We start from the raw sequence: 22022 nt of genomic DNA on the forward strand, positions 1-22022 counted from the left end.
ATGTTGACATACCACTCTATTTTGCAAAACCAAACTATTCTCTACAGTATTCATCAACACCTTGTCTGCCTCACTGCATTAGATCCATCAAATCAAGCTAGTATTGAACTAACTCAGTATCCGTTAAGTATTTGTCATCATCATTCTTATCAGTTTAATGTTGTAACATATTGATATTTGTATCATAGATATTGAAGACTATGAAGTTAAACTGCATAGTATATTTACCCTTATCGATGGTGGGCTTGGGATATGTAACTTATTTGTATATGACAGCATTATGACAATACCAATGAAAATGTAATGATAAAATATGAAAAATATATTATTACCGGCAAGTGATGAGCTGCTGTCATTAATTTTGACTGTATAATAGTGATGAGGCACGCTCACCGTGCCCCCCCGTTTGACCCTTTCCTTTCCCATATGTCCAGGCCCGTCCCATGACGCGCTACCTGCCAATTAGGAAAGAGGAATTTGACCTTCGTGCACACATTGAGACATCAGGCCACAGCGTGGACACCTGTTACCACATCATCCTCACTGAGAAGATGTGTAAGGGCTATTTGGTCAAGATGGGAGGCAAGATCAAGTCATGGAAGAAACGCTGGTTTGTCTTCGATCGCATGAAAAGGACTTTCTCGTACTACGTCGGTAAGAACATTTTATTATATGAGTATTGTTCCAAAGGATTTACTCCTGAATCAAGCTTCCAACAAAGGCAGCGATAATCTTGTTACTGGTGGAAAAAAATACTAATCCATGACAGCCTGAGAACTGGATTTGAATACTGGCCTCTTAATTCCTTGTTCATAGTGTTTCTGAACCAGTTTCGCTAAACCAACCATTCACACCAGACAAAGTGAAGAAACAAATTTGCCTCAGAATTTTCTTTTTAATTTAATTTATATTTGCATTTGTTTAAGATGACTGCTGATCAATTGCCCTTAAAATTTAGGGGGCAATTGATCAGCTACTTAGGGCCCAAATAAATAAACTGTATTTAAAAAATGTATAAACTGAATTGCTCCTGTTAGAGAATGGAAAAAAAATAATAATAATGAAAACAATAGTCACTGACGTAACTTAAAATTTACAAAATCATAAATACTACATGAACTCATTGGCTGTCATTGAGGGTGACAGATGCTCAATCCATTTGAACAAGCAGTGAATGATCACTTTCGGCGTCTATCGCTGTCAATTGTGAGAGTCATTGGGTGCCATTGACCGCTCATTTTAACTCAAAAGGTTGGCGGTGAAAGAGCTTTAAGAAGTTACCAAAATGATTGAAGACATTTCTAATTTTGGGGATGGGGGGTGGGGGTCGGCTCTACCATTCAAGAAAATGTCAAACTACTGTATTCTTTGAGCTCTCAATTAGATCCATTCATTTTCTGTACTGTTCATCTGCCGTGCTGCTTCTTTCAATTAGATGTTTTTTAATTCATGTTGCCCCTTTTTGTTTGGTTTTCTAAATGAGTTTTGAGTACGTTTCCAGATTGTCTTTCTTGAATGGTAAGGTAACAACACAGGGCATCCATGGGATCTTAAAAAGTCTTATATCTTAAAAAAACAACAACAGGGTATTAAATCCAATAAATAGAATTCAATGCCTTAAAATGTCTAAAATTCCCCTAAAATCTCATGAATCCAATTTTAAAAGGTCTTAAAAATCTATTTATTTTACCTTTATTTAGAACTAGCATGAACTTCAGTCTCACTTTTAAATGTTTTGATTTTTGGGGACGCTATAACATACGGTGGTATGAAAAAGTATCTGAACTTTTTGAAATTTCACTCATTTCTGCATAAAATCACCATCAAATGTTATCTTATCTCTGTCAAAATCACACAGATGAAAAACGGTGTCTGCTTTAGCTAAAACGACCCAAACATTCATAGGTTTTCTATTTTAATGAGGATAGTATGCAAACAATGACAGAAGAGGGAAAAATAAGTACGTGAACCATCACATTTAATATTTTGTGGCCCCCCTTTGGCAGCAATAACTTCAACCAGACGCTTCATGTAGCTGCAGATCAGTCTGGCACATCCATCAGGACTAATCTTGGCCCATTCTTCTCTACAAAACTGCTGTAGTTCAGTCTGATTCCTGGGATGTCTGGCATGAACCGCTCTCTTTAAGTCATGCCACAGCATCTCAATTGGGTTCAAGTCTGGACTTTGACTTGGCCACTCCAGAACGTGTATTTTGTTCTTTTGAAACCATTCAAGTTCATTTACTTCTGTGTTTTGGATCATTGTCTTGTTGTAGCATCCATCCTCTTTTTAGCTTCAACTGTCTGACAGACGGACTAGGGTTCTTTTTTACCTCTCTGAGTATTCTGCGCTGAACTCTTGTCTTCATCTTTGGTGGACGGCAACTCTTTGAGAGAGAAGCAACAGTGCCAAACTCTCTCCATTTGTAGACAACTTCTCTGCAGATTGACGAACATCCAGACTTTTAGAGATGGTTTTGTATCCTTTTCCAGTGTTATACAAATCAACAATCCTTGGTCGCAGGTCTTCAGACTGCTCTTTTGACCGAGTCATGATGCACATCAGACAATGCTTCTTATCAAGACATTTCTTACCAGGTGTGTGTTTTTAGTGGGCAGAGCAGCTTTAAACCTCTCATCAATGATTGGACGCGCACCTGACTTAAATTGTTTGGTAAAAATTGGTTTTAATTGCTCTTTAAGTGTCCTTAGGCAGAGGGTTCACTTACTTACTTGTCCCCCTGCTGTCATTGTTTGCATGCAAATACTGTATTAAAACCTATACATGTTTGGGTGGTTTTAGTTAAAACAGACAGTGTTTTTAAATGTGTGTGATTTTGACAAAGATCAGATCACATTTGATGGTGAATTAATGCAGAAATGGGAGAAATTCCAAAAGGTTCAGATACGTTTTCATACCACTGTACCTACAAAGCGAAACTACCTGTGCTGCCAGGTCATTTTCCTTCAAGTCTTTTTTTAACGTTTTTTTGCCGGTATTGATGTGGAATGGATCTGGAAGGGAACTGTATTCAATATGGTCTTGAAAAGTCTTAAATTTGGCTTGTTGAAACCTGCAGAGACCCTGCAACACTTTTATTGTATGTGTGTGTATATTTTAGCAATATATCATAAGGGGCTGCTGCAATATTGTTGAAAAGGCACCATTTTTTATTCATTTACATTGACTCTTAACTCATTTACTCCCAGCCATTTTCACCGGTGTAACCCCCTTCGCTCCTGGCCGTTTTACTGGATTTTGACTGATTTTGCAAGGCCCACAGAAAATTACTATAAAGAAAGATTAGACTCTTTCTTTCAGCAGGAAAAAAAAGTTAATATCTTTTTCCATTCTTTAGAAATCAGCGTTAGAAAATAGCTTAGTTTGGGCAATTTTCCAATTTCTGATGAAAAAACAGAAATTGAGCTTTTTATAAACGCATACATACAACTTTGACTTTAACACAGCTATTTTTTGATTTAATTACATCCCAAACATCTGAATAATGTTTTCCTTTTACAAAATAACATAAACAACAGGACAAATAGAGCTTTTGATAGCAAAGTAACAATTTATTTACACATAACTAACTGAGAGATGACGCTGTTGTGGCTGCGACAGCCGGGGTAAACTTTTCCCTCATCGCCACTGACTCATAAAGATGGATTTTTTTTAGTCTTTCTTTTGTGGTGACCACTGCCTCGTGGCAGAGTTCGCCTGGGGAACCTGTGTTCCTGGGGAGAAACTGGTTTGGCCGTGCGCGTTTCCGTGCGGGACACTGGAGGGTGCGGGGGACGCGAGCGGCCAAGCACGGCGCCGCGGGCTCTGCTTGGCGAGCAGCACGGACTCAACGGCATCGTCCGCTGCACTGGTGGTCCCGGTCGTTCTGCTCGGTCGTCCAAAGCCTGGCATCCCGGGCGTCCTCCCGGTTGTTCTGCTCGGTCGTCCGCCGCCTGGCATCCTGGACGTCCATTCGGTCGTCTTCCGTCGGCGCCCCGGCTCGTTCTGTTGAACTGGGTTGCGGGTGTTACCAAATGCACTACTGCCCTCCAGTGGCCAGTTTTATTGCTTTAAAATGGATTTTCAGCGCTGTGCTTTGGAACTAAGTTGAATCAGAACCCAGAGATGTCTCTTGTGAAAAAAAACGTAAAAGACGTATAAATATGTCTTTGGGACACTGAAACAATTAAGAATAGAACATATTTATAGGTTTTTGGGAGCAAATAAGTTAAGAGTAGGGTTTCCCAAAATCAAATTTTGAAGTCATTATTTAAATGGTATAATTATTCAGATACACATTGTTCATATGAGTGCTCAGCAGTGTTGTTTTCGTCCACGATGGCAATAACGAAAATATTTTGTCAACGAACACTTTTTTTCATGACAATAACTAGCTAAATACATGTTTTTGTGGACAAAATATAACGGGACTAATGCCAGCTTTTGTCTGACGAGACGAGAATGAGACGAAAATGCGCAATAGTGTCCGTCACATGTTCACAATGTGTAATATTTTATATGTAATCAGCGTGCATCTTAGCAGTGTCTGGTTGTGTCACTCCAGTGTCATCTCCTCTTAAGGCTCAAGATTTGTTTTCTTATCTTAGCCAGAGATAATATGCAATGTTGCTTTAGCCTTTAAAGGTCTGTGCTGAATGATCATCACAGACTAAATGAAACTTGTAGCATTAGCATAGCATTCGCCTTAGCATTAGTCTAATGCTAGATGGCCCCACGCGTGTCTGAAACTCTGGGCGACCAGGTGGGTATAATTAATTTTAAAAAAAAATGTACTGTTTACTGAGTGTGTATTATCCCCAAGTTGGCGTTGTCCTTGTAGATGCTACAATATGTGCTCGTTGGTCAATGTTTATGCAAAATAGTTGGAAAGTTTTATTTATTCATTCATTTTTGGAGTATTTTTTAATTTTTATTTTTATAGACGAAAACATTTTTAGTAAACGTCGACTAAAACTAGAATTCTGAGATGACTAAAATACGACTAAGACTAATAAGTATTATGATCCAAAAGACTGAAACTATCATGAAATTTAAAAGGGCTGCGAAAAACAACACTGGTACTCAATATGCATATTTTATAGTAATACATAATGTAACGTTTGCTTCACATGAAGTCCCAAAATTCCCAAAAATGTTATGGTTATGATTGTACAAAGGACAGACAATATGTGGTCAGTTTTTGTATATGGAAATGCTAATGTTTTCCCAAAACAACATCTGGAATCATTATCAACTCTATATTATTATTGTCTTTTAGTTGCAATTATAATTGATGAAATAAAAATCAGGTGCATGAATAAATATAGCTATGTCAGACATGAAAAGTTAGACAAAGAAACAAGCCGTTGTATAATTTCCAGTTACTATTTCTTATTTTGTTTTTTCTCCATATCATTGTTCATTTTTTCAAGGACGGGTCTAGAAGACCTTTAAATAAGTACAACAAGCTTGAATATTTATGTCAAACCTGGCAGTCTACCCAGGATGAACATGTTTGCCCCATCCAGCATGTGCGGCATGCGCAGCGGTGTCATTGATGTGCCGTCGTGAGCGTTGGGACACTTGTTCACTTTTGGGCCTTTGAAGTCCTCTGAAGGTTCCGCTTAAAGCCTCTTAAAGCACACCTTGTTTCAAGTGAGGAGGCGCGTGGAGATTACTCGCGCCGTCGTTAAAATGCGCGTGGCGGCGGCCCTCTCCGAGGAGGCTGATTGAGATGCATCGCTTGCCCTTATCTCTTGACCTTGAACATCAAGTGAGTAGAAGCGACTCGCCCAAATGTTGGGGGCTGCTAATCATCTCCTAACCACAACGTAGCATTTTGCTCTCAATCAGATGAGATGCAAACACCAGGCTATTTGAATGCTAAACAGGTCATTAGTAGATAATAGCGTGTATTAAACTATTCCTCGAAATGAAGTACTGCATCTCTACCTACAACTCTTTAAGTTGGCTTGTGGAGTGTTTGTGCCTGGAGGTAGAAACGGGGTGTTGAGTTCCCCACCGGTTCCTTACTGCAGTTCTGCAGTGGCTGATGAAACAAAGTGCAAGCATGTACCAGAGTAGTGTAAGAAGCCAGTCAAATGCGAGCATACAATAAGACCAGCTTTTCTTGTAAAAGACAGGCCTGAAAAGTGCTGTGCTTGTCATTTTGTATCCGTCATCGCTATTACGCTCATCATCAAAGTTGGACTTGTTGTTTTAAAGACATCAACTGAGGATAGATGATAAGCTGCGACTGATTGTCAATGAAAAGTCTACTTTGTGCTTATTTGATCAAAGCAATATGCCTTTCTTCCCCTCTAGACAAACATGAGACCAAGCTGAAAGGCGTGATATACTTCCAAGCTATCGAAGAGGTTTATTATGACCACCTCCGCAGCGCCACTAAGGTATTCTCTTATCTGAATTTGAAATTTCTTCCTTCATTGATTTTTGTGGTCATTATTTCAATTCAACTTTTTCTTGCACACACCATCATTTGCTTTCTTTCTCCCTATTTTGGCACTTTTGCTTTGGCCGGCTGCTCTCACCTCTAGAGGGGCTTTTTCAACTTGAATCTGACTAGTGTATGTATCCAGCACACTGCCTGTTCACCTGTCTAATCGTACTCATCCCCGTGGTTACAAACCTGCCAGTGAATGCGAATGAGTGAAACCTGAAATCCTCAGGTTGGATTTCCGTGTCAGTGTGTTTTGTTTGATCTGCTAATCCTGCTTGTTCCCTTGGCCCTTATTTTTTTCCTTTTGGACCCCCGTCGAATGTCTTGTGTAGAATACCTGATCTAACTTATTCATGAGGCACAAGATATATCCCTACATTTATGACGGGATACTTAATAATTTTTCTTTGGATTGTTAAACGTACACAACTGGGAAAACCTCTTGTGCAACTTTTTAGTTTTGGTTTTGTCCATTTTTAAAGTATTGAAACTGTGAGGGCAGCTCTTATATTTTTCCAGTATAATTTTAAAAATATTTGTGTTGGACATAGCATAGACTTCATAACCTATTGACATGACATGGGAAACGGGGCTAATTTGTAGGGGGCCTATTTTCAAAAACTACAAATTCAAATATTTTCAAAACCAAAGCTGGTACCTTACGATGCCACTGTCAAATAAAGTGTTCCCGGTTAATACGTTTTGTGTAAATATCCTGTTTTATTGTTCAGAGCCACTTATCTATGAACAAATGCCATTTTCGTGTCAAATTTGGTGGGTGACGGCTTATAGTCCAGGAATTACGGTGTAAGTTTTTTGGTTTTTTTTGTTGTTTTTTTTTTGTCACTATTGTCTAGCACTACAACCAATCAGCAACGGATTCATTGATCGACAAATAAAAAACATTGAAAAAAACTTGTCAACATGGGGGAGCATGTAATCATAGCAGTGTGTGACAAGCACATGCTTTATGATACCTCTTGTCATGATTTCTGGGACATAAATGAAAAAGTAGCAGTATGGGAAGTTTTTGGCTTTGAAATACCCTTAAATTCATAGCCAATCAGTTACTAGTGATGACGCACAGGCAAAGGGCAGTGTGTGTCGCTGTCACTTGCCGCTGCAGTCGCATCGCGCCCCATGTGTTGGCTTTCAGGTTAACAGTGATGACTTTTGCATTTTGCCATCGCTCATCGCCTGCCATGTGTCTTGCCCCTAAGAAGTTGATGTAGACTTCACTTTTATACAATCGTGTCAATTTGCAGATCTGTTGTCCTGCAATCCCTACTGTTGAGGAGACAAAATAGGAACGACTTCAAAACAGTTCTATCTGTTCTGATACTTTTGCTCACCTAAAAAAATGTGCTTTTTCATTACAAGTAATGCAAGTAAGTTTATACTTAAAAATACAGTAAAAGCTGCACTGTTGCTCTGCTCATTTCATAACTAAAATGCCCAGTCTTTGGCAGAAATAAAGGATTTTTCCAAGCCTGGAATCAATAAGTCTTTAAATGACAATGGGGGATGGCATGGCATGGCTCAGTGGTAGAGTAGGTTTCCCCTAACCCACAGGTTGTGGGTTTGATTCTCTGCCCTGATGAACTCGCCTAAGTATCCTTTAGCAAGATACTGAACCCCACATTGCTCCTGGAGCTGCGTCACCAGTAGGTGGATGGCAATGTAGTGTAAAGTGCTTTGAGCACCTTGAAAGGAGGAACATTGAAAAGTGGAAAAGCGCTATACAAGTGTAACACCATTTACCATAAATAGCTCATTAATTTTGAGAAATCAATCAACTGGTTTAAAAAAAAAAATCCATATTAGTATTAAAGATGTGGACATTATTTTGGACTGTCACTGCATAAAGTACACAATCATTATGATTGATGACTCCCCTAAAAAGACAATTCAAAATATTGACCTTTTTTTTTCAAACAAAAATTAGATTTTTTTCAAATGCCAAGAGCTAAAACGAGAATTTTGAGAGGCTAAAATTCTGAGGATTTGGACACCTTAATGCCCACCGTTGATAGTCAGCTGAAAAAAAAATCTATTCGCGTAATCAAGGAAAAATTGCATCTAAACAAATTTATTTTACACTTATGGGACTAAAGTTAACTTAGGCCACGTTTACACAACAACATTCTAATGCAATAACGCAAAAGTGCCGTTTTGCTGTGATTTTAAGTCCGCATTTACACGACGATTATGTGTGGGGGTGCGAAAGTGCATGAAACCTCCAATTTGCCAATGTATTATACATTTCCAATGTGTCGGTGGCAGAACCAAAAAAAAGAAAGAAAGCACTCCTGCGGCTGAAATAAAAACTGTCAAATAACAAAACGGCGAAGCGCATCAGGCTGTAATTACAGTAGTGAATAGTTGACGAGATTCTTGAAAAATGTTGAATCCAGTTAGACATGTTTTATACACTGCCGGACTGTCCGCATGCAGTGACGTCATAAGTATCTTCACCTCCTTCACTGAGAAACATGTTGGAACATTACCGTTACCTACTTTTCCGGAGTCCGTTGTTACCCAATACTCACTTTTGCATTGTCAACTCTTTAGACAGTGACGACAGGGGGGACCGTTTTCAAGATTTCCACTCTCGAAGGTTTTTTCAAATTTCTGCGTTTTCAGCACCCACAAAACGCAATCACCGTTTAAATAATAGGGCTCTCTGGAAATTATTTTGCGTTGTCACCCCTGTTGCCGTTGTCATGTAAATGCCCTTTCGTTGTGTCCGAGATGCCATGACAACTCATGTGCAAATTTCTCTGCCAGCAGTGGGCAGGTAATGTTGCAGCGTTTTTGAGGAGTGGAAATGCCCCTGATGGGACGTGCTCGCATGGGATTCTGAGCTATTTTGACGAATTTCAAAGCGTATGTCTGCCTCGATAACAAACAAAAACAACACTAGTACTATAAACACTATTATTGTTTGCCTTTGTTCTTTTGATCGCAAACACATATGACAATAAAAATAACAACAATCAGGAATATCACTCAAGAGTAACTGGTGGAAGCCCAGTCAAACACTTCACATTTCATTCGTTTCTACTATGCTGGCAAGCATGAAAATTGACCAAGGGATTAATTTTGGCAAATAGAGTATAACATTAGACACCAATATCATAACACCGGATATTTATCAAACTGTAAAAAATTGCTTCGAGAACCATATACTGTATATTTATTTTCAGATGGCCAATGGAGGCAAACTTTAAAGTTAGACTACAATTAAATTAGTATTTATTGATTCACATTAATTTCACATTTTCTGTTTTAATGCTTTTGCATGTTTTTGTGTGATTTTAACATCTATCTGTTTATCGTTTTTGTCTATTTATTTATTTTTTTTATATTAAAATTCTAAGAGCTGCCCAAGACCTTTTCATGTTACTGTATGTGATAGAACTGAGAAAGTATTATTATGTGTGTATTTTAATGTGTAAGTTTGAAGCGTGACATTGCAAGTAAAATAACAATTTCAATTACAAATTTGACTGAAATGAGTGAACATTCCAACAATGTCCACAATACTGAGTTCAAAAATATGCAGCAAAGCTATTGTCTAAAATTCATGTCTGTGTTCTTCAGAGCCCAAACCCCGCCTTAACGTTTTGCGTAAAGACCCACGACCGCCTCTACTACATGGTGGCACCCTCGGCAGAAGCCATGAGGATCTGGATGGACGCCATTGTCACGGGTGCTGAGGGCTACACTCAGTTCCTCAACTGACCACGCAAGCGATGACAAGCTAAATTTCGGCAGGGACTCTAAAGACACTCCCAACTACTAGTCCATAGCTTAGTTATTTTCGTTGTTGTTGTTGTTGTTGTTTTTTTTTTTTTCTCAAAATCACACCCGTCACTGTGTCTTCACCGCCACTCATTGAAAAAAGGGAGCTCCAAGAGTAAACACAGACACACACACTTCTGTATATAAAACAAAAATGTAAACCTTTGAGACTATTGAAAGCCTTTCTATATTGCCAAATGGAGATCTTTTGTACTACATTTTTTTACTTTGTTGAAAGAATTGCCAAATGTCAAAAAGCTAGAGTATTTGTTTGAGCTGTGAAAAGCTAAGTGTAAATGTACACTTGTATTAACAACAGCAGCAAATCTCTGCATCCTCCTCCTTACTTTGTGTAGTACCGGTATGTGCTGCTCTATTTACCAATGAGCTTGACTTTGAAGACTCACTCCAAATCTCTCCTAGCATTGACAAATGTTAAAACACAGATGCACTATTTGGAGCCATTGTGGTTCAGAATTTAATCCGGTAGCGCAGATTTGCTCAATATGGACACTCATTTGACCCTTTCAAACTTGTGATGACAGTGAGTATGTTGTGTATTTAGATTAGATGACTGTTAAAGCCACAGTGCTGACGTGATTCAACTATTTAAAAATCCAAGTTATTTTCTTTCATAATTCCAGTTGGCTATTTGTTTAGCATTATTGATGCTGACCTTTTAGCATGTCTTAGGGTCACTTACGATCACGGTCTGTATAATGCCTCAAATTTATCCCCAAGACAAGTTTTGTCTCATCTTGGGATCAGCGAAAATACTGGATTTTTTTCCCCCATGCTTCCAGTCTTATTGCTTAACATTACAACACTAATAACATTTGTTTAATTCGCTGTGCACTTTAGTACCGCTGAGCTTTGGTCAAATCCCACTGTGATAAGTGTACACTAAATATTGAGACAAGTAGTAGCCTGTTCCCCATCGCATTATGTCTGCTCTAATTATCTACCCCCCCCCCCCAAGTAAGGTGTCTGCATATAAAATATAACGATACAAAAATAAAGACACCTCGCAAACCTGCCTAACGTACAGCCCCTCTACTAATGAACAGCAACGTGCAGCTGTGAAATGTCATGTTGCCATTGTGTGAACACAAAACCGCACCCACTTTTTTTTTTCATATATTAGACTTGCAAGCCTTTAGCTAACTTAACATTACACAGCTTGTAAGCGATCAGCCTCACACAAAAAAAAAAGCAAAAGAGAAACCACACCACAGCTAGTAGAGAGCGGTAATACCAAATAAAGCAAATCAAACATAATTCAAAAATGTTTTTGTTTTTAAACAGTGTAATAAAATAACAATGAACAAAAATATATTCATCGTCAGGGTCATATTATGTGTTAACCAAACTAACATTCATAACCTACTCTTTGTCTTTGCATAATGCGCGACATACTCAGTCATCTCCCATGCAGCACAATGCATTGCAACACTACTTCAATTCCCACTGTGATTCGAATATACACAAGGGTGACTTAAATGTTGGTCATGTGTTGATCATGAATTTGTGAGTCTCCAGTTGTGCCATGAATGTTTAGGTTTATAACAAGCAGAGGAAGAGGATCTGGAACTGTGTGTAGTTGAGTTGTATGGGCATGATCATTTAAGGTTGTTGTGCCTCAGATAGTGATGTTTTACCTCCTACAAATATTTTTAAAGACCTTAATATATTATGCCTTTAATGCATACTTGATGTGTGCAAACCAAATTTGACATTGGCAAGTCTGTTAAAGCCTGTCTGTTGATATACTATATTGATATATATGTTAAAAAGAAAGAATATTAATACTGTATAAAGAAGGTGCCAAGATGGAGGTATATTATTGAAATGAAACACTATGATACAAGACCATTTTAATGTTAATTTTATTTCATGATTGTTACATTTCAAATCAAATGTTCAAATTTCCAATATGGTACTGTAGTGATGAAGGTGATCTACTTACAAAAAAAAAAAGGTACAGCACCACCCTGAACAAACATACACCACACTCACAAAGCACTCTTTTTTTTTTTTTTTTTTTTTTACCAATTGTGTTTTACAGTTATTGGTACCGTGTATGTATCATTCTCCACTTTTGAGTTAAAACAAGGATTTGTCAATCCTATTAAAAACTGTTACAGAACACAGTGTGATTTTCTTGGTTCCAGTGCATTAAAAGTGATAAGAGGTCTCTGGTGTTGAGGTGAGGCAGTGAACCCTAATGCGTCAGTTTAGAATTGTCAAACAAAGATCCACACAGAAAAGGAAAGAACATCATTTGCAATCACAGGAGTCCCTTCAAATCAAAACACCCCACACGACTTTAGTTGATGAACACCTACAGTAATCTCCCAGATATAAATCTGAGTTGTCGTCTCTGTTCATTTCAACCTTGTTGAAACAATCACCTGCAAAGCAAACAAAATTTTTAGTCTTTTGCTTCAGGGTTTCAAATTCAACATATAAAGGCAAATCCATGTGACTTACTCCTCACAAGGTGATGTGTACTCTGTCACGGCTACATCACCTGGGAAAAAGAATAAATTGTTGGATTACATGTAACGATAAGGTGACGGTTTTTGATAGCGGCAATTTTAAACTACATTCACGCTAGTGTTAGATTTGAAAAATGTCAGGCTAGGAACAACAGATGAGGGTCTTACTCGTCTGGTAGTAGTCGTAGACTTTGACCGCAGCTGCTTTCAGGTTACTGACAGACATCTCCTGCTCCAGTGTCATGCTGTAAGTCACCAACTCATCTCTCCTCAGCTGCAGACACAAACCACACCCCACTCAAGTCATATTTCCACCAAATAAATGTGGTCCAGCTCGCTGTAGTACTCCCATCTCTAATCAGGTATGTGTTTCTACTTTGCGCTGTCTAAGCAGCAGGGTGACAAATTCATCCTCGACCTGAGTTTTTTTTTAATTGCCATTGCAAAGCTTCAAACAGGATGTTCAGAGAGGGCAGTGGCCACTGAGCTTGGAGTTTCACAGAGTGTCATCAGCAGGTTGGCATAAAAGTGGACATCATTGTAAATTTGCACGGATCAAACGGAAATTTTGCCATCCGGCTTCTTGATCGGTAACAGCAAGACCTGCAAAAAGTACTGAAATGGTTGTACGTGTGCATTGAAAAGCATGATAGGGCCTAAATGTGCTATCCTGGTAAGGTTTGCACATTTTTGCTTCATCCTATTTTTTTTTCTTACCTGTCCTGTTCAAATGCCTGAACATGCAGAATAATAAATTTGGGTGTTTTCAAATGCTGAATTTTTTTTAATGTGCCACAGGGGAGTCTGGTATCCTCCCTTTGTGATTGTTTCGATTGTGTTGTTTATTCGAAAATGTAGATGGACAGAAGAGGGTTTAAGAGTAGAGAGAGAAAAGGACAAACAGGAAACAGAACTACAAAAACATTAAATATACAGTATATGACTACCTTTACGGAGCGGACATCATGTGTGCAGGGGACACAACTAATAACCAAAAGGATAGGAAGAGGGAAAATAGGATAGATTAAGGCATGATAGGTTAGAGTTAGTGCACAAGCAAATTGCTTTTGGACTTGACCTGGAATTTTATTAAACCACTTATTTGTGATTACTGCCTTCTGCTTTTAGTTTAAAAAAAAAAAAAAAGAAATTTCATACCCCATCCAGGTAGATATTGATATAACCTTCCTCCACTTCCACGCGCTTCACTGTGCGGTCCTCTCTTAACTAAAAAAATCACAAAGTAAACCGGTATTACTGCCTAGCTCAAACTGACAAAAAGAAATATTCGAGGGGAAAAGAAAAAAATGAACTTACCGACTCCAAAGAGCTCTTCCCCAAAATGTATCCAGACAGGAGTTTGATGTTTATGATGGCCATGTTGGTCTCCTCTCTCCTGCCCTGGTATCTGCAAACAAAAATAAAACATATTACATCAATCACATGAGAGACAAGCGAAACTAATTGGTGTCATTATGCTTTGGAGATTTTACGTCCACAATGTATTAACTTATTTACAGTTATTCGACAGTAGTAAGCTGCACTGACAGGAATAGACACATGTATGCATTCTTACCTGACGCTGACAGATAGGATGATCTGCCGCCTGATTGGATTGCATTTGGATCTGGTATTAGCTATAATGTTGAAGGCGGAATAGTCTGCAGGAGGAGGGATGTTGTAATCCATTGTGATCTGGAAGAAGTCGTGATAAACACTTTATGTTAAAACTTAATAATCGAAATAAGGAATGTGGTATAAGTCAAATGATGTCCATCAATGTATTATTCACACTACAGAAATCTAAAGTGGTAATGTAGGGGTTGGGAACCTTTTTGACCGAGAGAGCCCAAAAAACAACACGTATTTTTCAAAATGTGATTCTGCTAGAGCGAAGCCATACAGTGTGTGTATGTCTGCAGAGATTTTGAGCAATGTTATTTCCGTGTTGTTCTTGAACATATCTCTCGTAACTACTCGCTTTTGCGAGCAGTCTTTTTATGATTGAAATAAATCTTAATATATCAACAACAAAAGCGTGCTTGGTTTTGCGTACACGGAAGCTGAGACTCAACACCTGCCTTGTAACGCACCTGCACTAAGTTATCTAGCAGAAAGGGAAATGTTTGAATTAGTGATTAAAAATGATGATAATAATAATAATAATAATAATAATAATAATAATAAATAACATGTTTAGAATGAATTTACGAGTTGCGCACTCACCACTTGGACAAAAGCAAATAGAAACATGGCGTTCCACATATTTGTTGGAAATTGAAACCAAAACCCAGGGGACGTGTGCATAACAGTGATTGAGACGCACAGCCGGGGCAGTTGTTTTGTAAGCCTTGTTGTTCACAGTCTTGAATGGCGTACCGCAAGCAACACCTCACTTCCACTCATTAGGATTCATGACGTTAGCTACTGTTGCTAAGGGAGGACATGCCACCGTTTGTCCCCAATAGGAAATGAATGGAAATCTTCGAAGGACATGTTTACAAAGCTAAACCTACCAATTCTCTCCGAAAATTATGTCCCTGGTGCCAAATTCACTTGCAAAGATGTGGAAGTACTTAAAAATGTTCAGTTAAACACATGTCTTGAGTGTTGAGGGCTGAAAAAGACGAAAAAAAAAAAAAAAAAAACGAGCTGACCTTGCCACAGCCTTAGCTTTTTTTATCAACAGCTTTTTCTTACTGACTGACAATGACATTCTCCTGTTTCAACAAGCTGTCCTTTCCCACCAGCCCTGTCTTTCCTATATATTATATCCTCTGGTTGTCCTACGTCCCTGACCGTTCTTGGGGGTAATTTATATTTTGTGTAGCGATCGCAAATGCTACTCAGTGACAGCCAACGAACACTTTTAATTTTTTCATTAACAGCAAATCTTAATTATATAATTTATTTACACTTCCCCCTTACTAAAGTTGTTGTTGTTTTTTTTACAACAGAAAAGGTAACAGTGGTAGCCAGATAAATTTCAATTCTTTTCAGGTCATTCATTGTCAGACAGAAGCAGTATGGCTAGGGGTGTAACGGTACACAAAAATCTCGGTTCGGTACGTACCTCAGTTTTGAGGTCATGGTTTGGTTCATTTTCGGTACAGTAAGAAAACAAAATGCAAAATATAAATGTGCTAGTTGTTTATTACACACCTTTGTGCTTTCAACAATAGGAACATTAGCCTATACAAAGCTAGAATTCTGCTCAAAGAGTAGCGAGTATTTAAAGATAATCCAACAACAATTTGCCTTTCAGACCCCAGTTATTAGTCAGCTTTCTTTCTGAAAGAAAGAAGAAAAAAGAAGTCCTGTGCTAAAGAGAAAAGCAATCCCAATGACAAAGATTTTAACATGTATTTTACAAATGAAATGCCTCAATGAATCATTTTTTTTTTCTTATGAACGGTTTTCAAAAGCTTTATTAGTGGATTTTCTCAAGTTAAAGCGCCACACAGAAATTAATAAATTTAATTGTGTAAGCAGGATCTCTCAATTATTCTTATTATTTAATTACATGTATTTTAGCTCATTTCAATTTATTTTATTTAAATGGGCTATTATTTATTCTATTCTGTGTTTATATTTTACAAATGTGATGTAGTATTCATTTATATTGTATATTTTATGTTGTATAACTTTAGTTCCTATGTAAATATTAGTTTCTACTTGTTTTGTTGTGGTAGGAGGGTTTTGTATTGAACACGGGGCCGTGTTGGTAATTATTATAGCAGAGAAGACAGTATTAAATCAACAAAGACAAGTCAACTGTGCCCCGATCTACCACTCAAGAGGTCTAATGAAGTCAGAAAGTAGGTTACGATTGCATATTAGTTTGAAAATCGACCTGATCCACCGTATTTTGACATGAGTGACTTCCGGTCTGCCAGATCCTAGCTACCGGTAGCAGTATTGACGCAGGAGATCATTGTTGAATCATTGTTTACTTTAGGTAACAAACGCCAGCTGCACAGGTGACCAAGAAAAACAGTTTGGTCGCACTGCTTAGCAAAAGGGAGGGTGAGAGGCTGTACAAGCATGAAGCAATAAAACATTTTTTAAATTAAAAACCAAATCATTTTCACCCAATTCTGATCCTCTGAAAAATGACGCGATCGGCCCGACTTCCATCATATGATCGGATCGGGACGTTTCTAATGAATACAATGTGGTCACAGTGATCCACCAAAGTCTTCCCAAACAGAACTATTCACGTCATCTGGGGAAAATTCTTCTAGTTTTAATATCGCAATATATATCGCAATATATCACAAACCCCCAAAAAGTCGCAATGTCAGTTTTTTCCAATATCTTTCAGCCCTATTACAGGATATGATATTTGTTTTATTTTTAATTAAATATTTGGAGTATGTATGCAATTGTTTCTTCGTGTTGGTCGTTATAGTGGAACTTTGATTTTTAGATGTATTTTTTGGAGTTGTAAAAAGTATGAAAAACACTGCCACATCTGTATGTTTTCCTGGACAAAAGGTTACTTGGTCTTTCCCAATCTGAACCTTTTTGGGTAGCTAATGCTACCTATCTGTATATAATGTCAGGTTGTTTAAATATCAGTAGCCACAATGACTGAAAATAACCAAAAGCAGAGTCTGAATCCGTGCATTTTTCCTGCAATATAGGGGAAATTAAAGAATTCCCTCCCTTTTTTTGTTTTTTAACCTGTCCTGGTCAGCTGCTTTGACATACAGAATGGTAGATCTGAATACCTTTTAATCCTGAGACAGTTTTTCTGAATTTTGACGCGGAATTTTTCATATAGGCTGGTGAAGAACCAATTCAGAGTGTAGTTAGCTGGAATAGGCTCCAGTGCATCACGACCCTCAAGAGGATAAGCGACACGGAAGATGTAGTTCACGTGTGCTGAACGTCGTCAGTTTCAGAAAAACGCTTAGATTTTGCAGCTTTGAGAATAAACGGCTAACTAACGCCTGTACAAAGCGTGCAAGTTGACAAAGCCATGATCTTTAAAGCTTGAACAAATTTCAATCTTCAGTTTGGACCGACCTCAATTAAATCATTCCAATAAGCACACTGTGTATGTGTTTTATTATGGCAAATAAGTGATCTGATTGAATGTGTCTGATGTGATTTTCCGCCTTTACTGACACAAAGTAAAAGATATCGTTTCCTTCCAAGTGACATCGTACCTGTACCAGAACGCAGCTCTGTCCCTCTGCATGAACGGTATACTCTCCTGGGACGTCGCTCAGCGGCTCTTCCCGATACAGCAGCCTGTTAGTCTGGTCCACTATGAACGTCTTGCGCACACCTCCTAGTGATGTCACTGTCACAGTCGTCGTGCCCTGAATGCTATACGTGAGCTCAGCATATTTAGCCAGTGCTTGGAGGGCCACCACGGTGTCCTGAGGAACAAAGGAAAACACCAGTCTTACAGGGCATAAACATCTCACGACTCCTTGTGGAAGCTTTGTCTACCTGTGTGGAAGAGAAACCACCATAGGAGTTTTGCTGGTCCGTGAGCCAGCGGACGATGCCAATGCTGTAGTCCAATCCAAAATTTGGCAAGGTGGGCCCACAAAGCAGTGCCATGAGCACGTAGGAGGTCATTTCCACCTCAAGAGAATGAAGTCCCCCTCGGGTCCAGTGGCGGGTTCCCCCTGCACAAGTAGCATATGCAATCAAAATGGACCAAAGAAAAAGAGCATTGTCTATGTTGAGCTCTTTGCTAACCGAGAATAAAACTCATTTCATTAAAAAGAAATGTGAGACATCATTTTTTCCTTTGAGTTTTACAATACTGTACCATTTGTATTGGAGTTCTGGTGCAAGAAGTTGATGAGTTTGATCCTCATGTCCTCGTCCCGAGCCAGGGTAAAGGTGTAGGACATCAGTGCAGTGGTATACAGGTTGTTTATCTGGCCATATGCCTTTTTCAGACAGCCCAGACATCTCTGGATCGCCGGATCCTGCCACAAAATGCACAAAGATTAAAAAAAGGAGCACCAAAGCTCCCTCACTCATGGAGGCGGAGTTTACAGTAATCACTCAGCGAGCAAATAACACCTGAAATGTAGAGCTAAAAAGAGGAAGCAAAATTATGTAAACCAAAATCTGAAACGATTGCCTGCAAACAATTTCAGATATGGTGGGATTCACTGTTGTTTAACCTCATGGGGAGACTGGCACTCCAAAGAAAAGTCTCTTTACCTTTTATGTGTCCCCAATATAATAGGACAATATAATTTCAACCTTTTTCCAGCAATGAATTAACCAATGTTAACCTATGTTAAGGAAACAGGCTGATTGTTTTGTAATAACAATGCAAGCTACTTAATTGCTGTGCCAAAGATTTTTGTAGCTATTGCAAAAAAGAAAAAAAAAGACATTATTTGAACGTGGCCCTCTTCCCTTCTATACTCAAACGTAGACTCTGTGACAGTCAGTAATCTCTTCCCTTTTGTTGTCCTACCTATTAATTTAGCTTCCGTACCGCTTGTCCTCACAAGGCTAATGGGGATGATGGATCCTGTCCCAGCTAACTATGGGCATGCGATGGGGTACACCCTGAACTGGTCACGAGCCATTCGCGGGCACATAGTTAGCTGGGCAAACAACCTTTCACACTAACATTCACAACTATGGAGAATTTGGAGTTTCCAACCAGCCTACCATGCGCATTTTTGGGACGTAAGAAGAAACCAGACTACCCGGAGAAAACAGACACAGGCACAGGGAGAGCATGCAAACTCCACACAAAAAGGGCCACACAAGAGCCCGGGATCGGACCCTTGATCTCAAAACTGTGAAGCGGACGTGCTGAACACTCACCGTACCACACTACCCATTAAGGTATACTCCAAATTATACTGTTTGATGGTAAGAATGTTAATTTCGAATTCATGTGGAATTGACTGAACAAATTAAGACGCCTGGAAAATAATCAGTTGAAATGTAAGGAAAAATCAACTTGGATCAGCCTCTGTTGATTAAAAAAAAATAAAAATTGATGAACTCAGGATGGATAGGATTAGGAATGAGCATATCAGAGTGACAGCACATGTTAGAGAATTTGGAGAGAAAGTCAGATAGGCCAGACTGAGATGGTTTTGTCATGTCCAGAGGAGAGATCGTGAGTGTATTTGGCAAAAGGATGCTGGATTTCCATATGCCGGGCAGGAGGTCTAGCGGACGACCAAAGAGGAAGTTTATGGATGTAGTTAAAGAGGACATGAAGGTAGTTCGTGAGAGAGCAGAGGATGCAGAGGACAGGGTTAGATGGAGTCAACTGATTTGCTGTGGCGATCCGTGAAGGGAAAAGCCGAAAGATAAAGAAGAACTGATTAGATTTTACAGTGTAGTGTAGTGTAGTGTAGTGTACAACACCATATGAGGTTGGTTGTCAAACATTAGCTGCAAAAGGGGAGTAGGGTTTGACTCACCGAAGTGTCGGAGTCCAGTTCTAACAGGGCGGCGACGATGTAAGCCGTCAGGGACACGTCGTCACTCACTCCTCCCTGATGAGAGATTCAGTGGTTAATTTTAGTCCTGCATCGAACTAGAATACAGGGACAATACATTTGAAAATGGAATACTTTAAATTTTATAAACCCATCATCACCTTCATGCCATTGTGGAAAAGTTTCCCCACAGATTTGATGCAGCCGTCAGTCCCCTGGTTTGAGAACAACCACTGCTTGGCATCTTCAATGTGCTGGGGATCTACAAAGATGTAAGACGTCGCCCCGCCAAATGACTTCATCACAAAGGCGGTCAGCCTGGAGAAGGAGAGAGACACAGGCACAAACTTTAGAAAACAAATCAAAGCACAGCATGCTTGTAGTCGTAACCCCGAAATGAACTCAGCCATTAGAACAATTACATAATGGCCTGATGTGCGATATAAAAAGTGCAGGATAATAAGAAAGCGGGGCAGCAATATGTTAGAGAGCAAACTATAATATTCACCAGAAAGAATTATAAATACTTACTAATAATAGTCACAATTTTAACTAAATGTTACTGAATTGATCAATCCTGATGGTTGAATACTGTCAAAAAAAATGAATGGCAACTCATATCATGATTTTTATCCTAACAATTTTTTCAGTATTCGTAATATGTATTTGGATCTGTGAATGATTGTTTTAGATATAGTATACAAAAAAGTTTTTGTTGTTGTTATTTTTTATTTATTTATTGTCTCCTATTTTGTACTATTCAATGGGCATTGGATTTGACATTTTTGTAAAGTACTTGAAAGATATTTGTTCAGAAACTAATTTAAAATGGTTTCCTTTTCTCTTCATAGCACCTTGATTGCTCATAAAGTTACCCAATGTAAATAGTGTGAACAGTTTTTTCTTCTCAGATTGCCTTCCTCCATTACCCACTCCATGAGCACAACAGATTCAAGCTGTTTCGGCCAATCTTTTGTAGCAAATATTAATGTGATTGGACACTTGAGTCCTTGTTTTAACAAACAGCCACCCCCATACATGTTTGCCAAGCTCCAAAATGCCCAGCATCCTTTCAGCGAAACCAAAGCATTTGTTAAATCCCCCCTAGGGGATGTGCTTTAAGCCCATTAAAAGCAAATATTAACACTTTTTGGCAGCTTCATCATAAAGTAAATGGCTTGGATGGTTTCTACTGCCAAAAAACAGAGAGATGTGTACGCCTGCCTCGTGGATGCCATTTTCAGTCTCACATCAAATTAAGTGTGAACTTCGAGTAGAATAAAGTCAATGTGTTTATATGTATATATATTTTAAAAAAGGCGAAGTACTTAAAACTGTTCTATAACATCTGATGCAACTGCACTACAAGTATATAAATTGTGTTACGTCATTTGTTCTGATATTTTTTCTTTCTTCAGATAACCGATCAGGTTTAGGGTGCCATACATACTTTCTTTTAGTGGTACGACCATATAATGTAAGTGTATGTGATTAACATACAATTAAGAGTGGTTCAGAGATCTGTCCAGGCTGTAAAATATATCACTTGTCTGTCGACATCTTATTCATTTTTCTTTATTTAGCCTTTCTGTATTGTCCACAAATTGTTTGTATTAATGTTAAAAAGTCAAATGTTGGAACTCTTCATGTGAAGTTTTTTTTGTTTGTTTTTCTGTTTTGTTTTTTAAGTTGGATGAATATGTATATAAAAACCACTCTTTAGCTTATATATTGGCTGTATAATGGTAAAAACAATTGTTATATAGAGTGTATATTTTATAGTTATTGTTAAATAAACATTTTCTTCAGCAT

At 38.5% G+C, this 22022-nt stretch overlaps 2 protein-coding genes across 17 annotated transcripts in view; one reads left to right on the forward strand and one right to left on the reverse strand.

Annotated features, from left to right (window-relative positions):
- phldb1b (pleckstrin homology-like domain, family B, member 1b) overlaps window positions 1-14319 on the forward strand; it is a 155136-nt gene extending 140817 nt beyond the window's left edge. For 2 of the 16 annotated variants that reach the window (XM_057839802.1, XM_057839801.1), the window contains exons 22-25: window positions 435-654; window positions 6328-6413; window positions 6561-6590; window positions 10067-14315. In XM_057839802.1, the coding sequence (XP_057695785.1) occupies window positions 435-654; window positions 6328-6413; window positions 6561-6590; window positions 10067-10207 (477 nt within the window). In that variant the 3' untranslated portion in view covers window positions 10208-14315. Of the gene's footprint in view, window positions 1-434; window positions 655-6327; window positions 6414-6560; window positions 6591-10066 lie in introns of all 16 variants that reach the window. The other 14 variants (XM_057839804.1, XM_057839811.1, XM_057839816.1 and 11 more) reach the window with 11 other exon arrangements.
- Window positions 12225-22022, reverse strand: part of LOC130917989 (alpha-2-macroglobulin-like protein 1) — a 28410-nt gene continuing 18612 nt past the window's right edge. Inside the window, exons 26-36 of the mRNA XM_057839819.1 lie at window positions 20372-20528; window positions 20193-20267; window positions 18557-18719; window positions 18229-18410; window positions 17940-18155; window positions 14342-14460; window positions 14083-14173; window positions 13924-13992; window positions 12934-13039; window positions 12758-12797; window positions 12225-12678 (exon numbers count right to left, since the gene is read on the reverse strand). Of these exons, the coding sequence (XP_057695802.1) occupies window positions 12675-12678; window positions 12758-12797; window positions 12934-13039; window positions 13924-13992; window positions 14083-14173; window positions 14342-14460; window positions 17940-18155; window positions 18229-18410; window positions 18557-18719; window positions 20193-20267; window positions 20372-20528 (1222 nt within the window). The 3' untranslated portion in view covers window positions 12225-12674. The remainder of the gene's footprint in view (window positions 12679-12757; window positions 12798-12933; window positions 13040-13923; window positions 13993-14082; window positions 14174-14341; window positions 14461-17939; window positions 18156-18228; window positions 18411-18556; window positions 18720-20192; window positions 20268-20371; window positions 20529-22022) is intronic.

Source organism: Corythoichthys intestinalis, chromosome 6, assembly GCF_030265065.1.
Source record: "Corythoichthys intestinalis isolate RoL2023-P3 chromosome 6, ASM3026506v1, whole genome shotgun sequence".
Lineage (NCBI taxonomy): Eukaryota > Metazoa > Chordata > Actinopteri > Syngnathiformes > Syngnathidae > Corythoichthys > Corythoichthys intestinalis.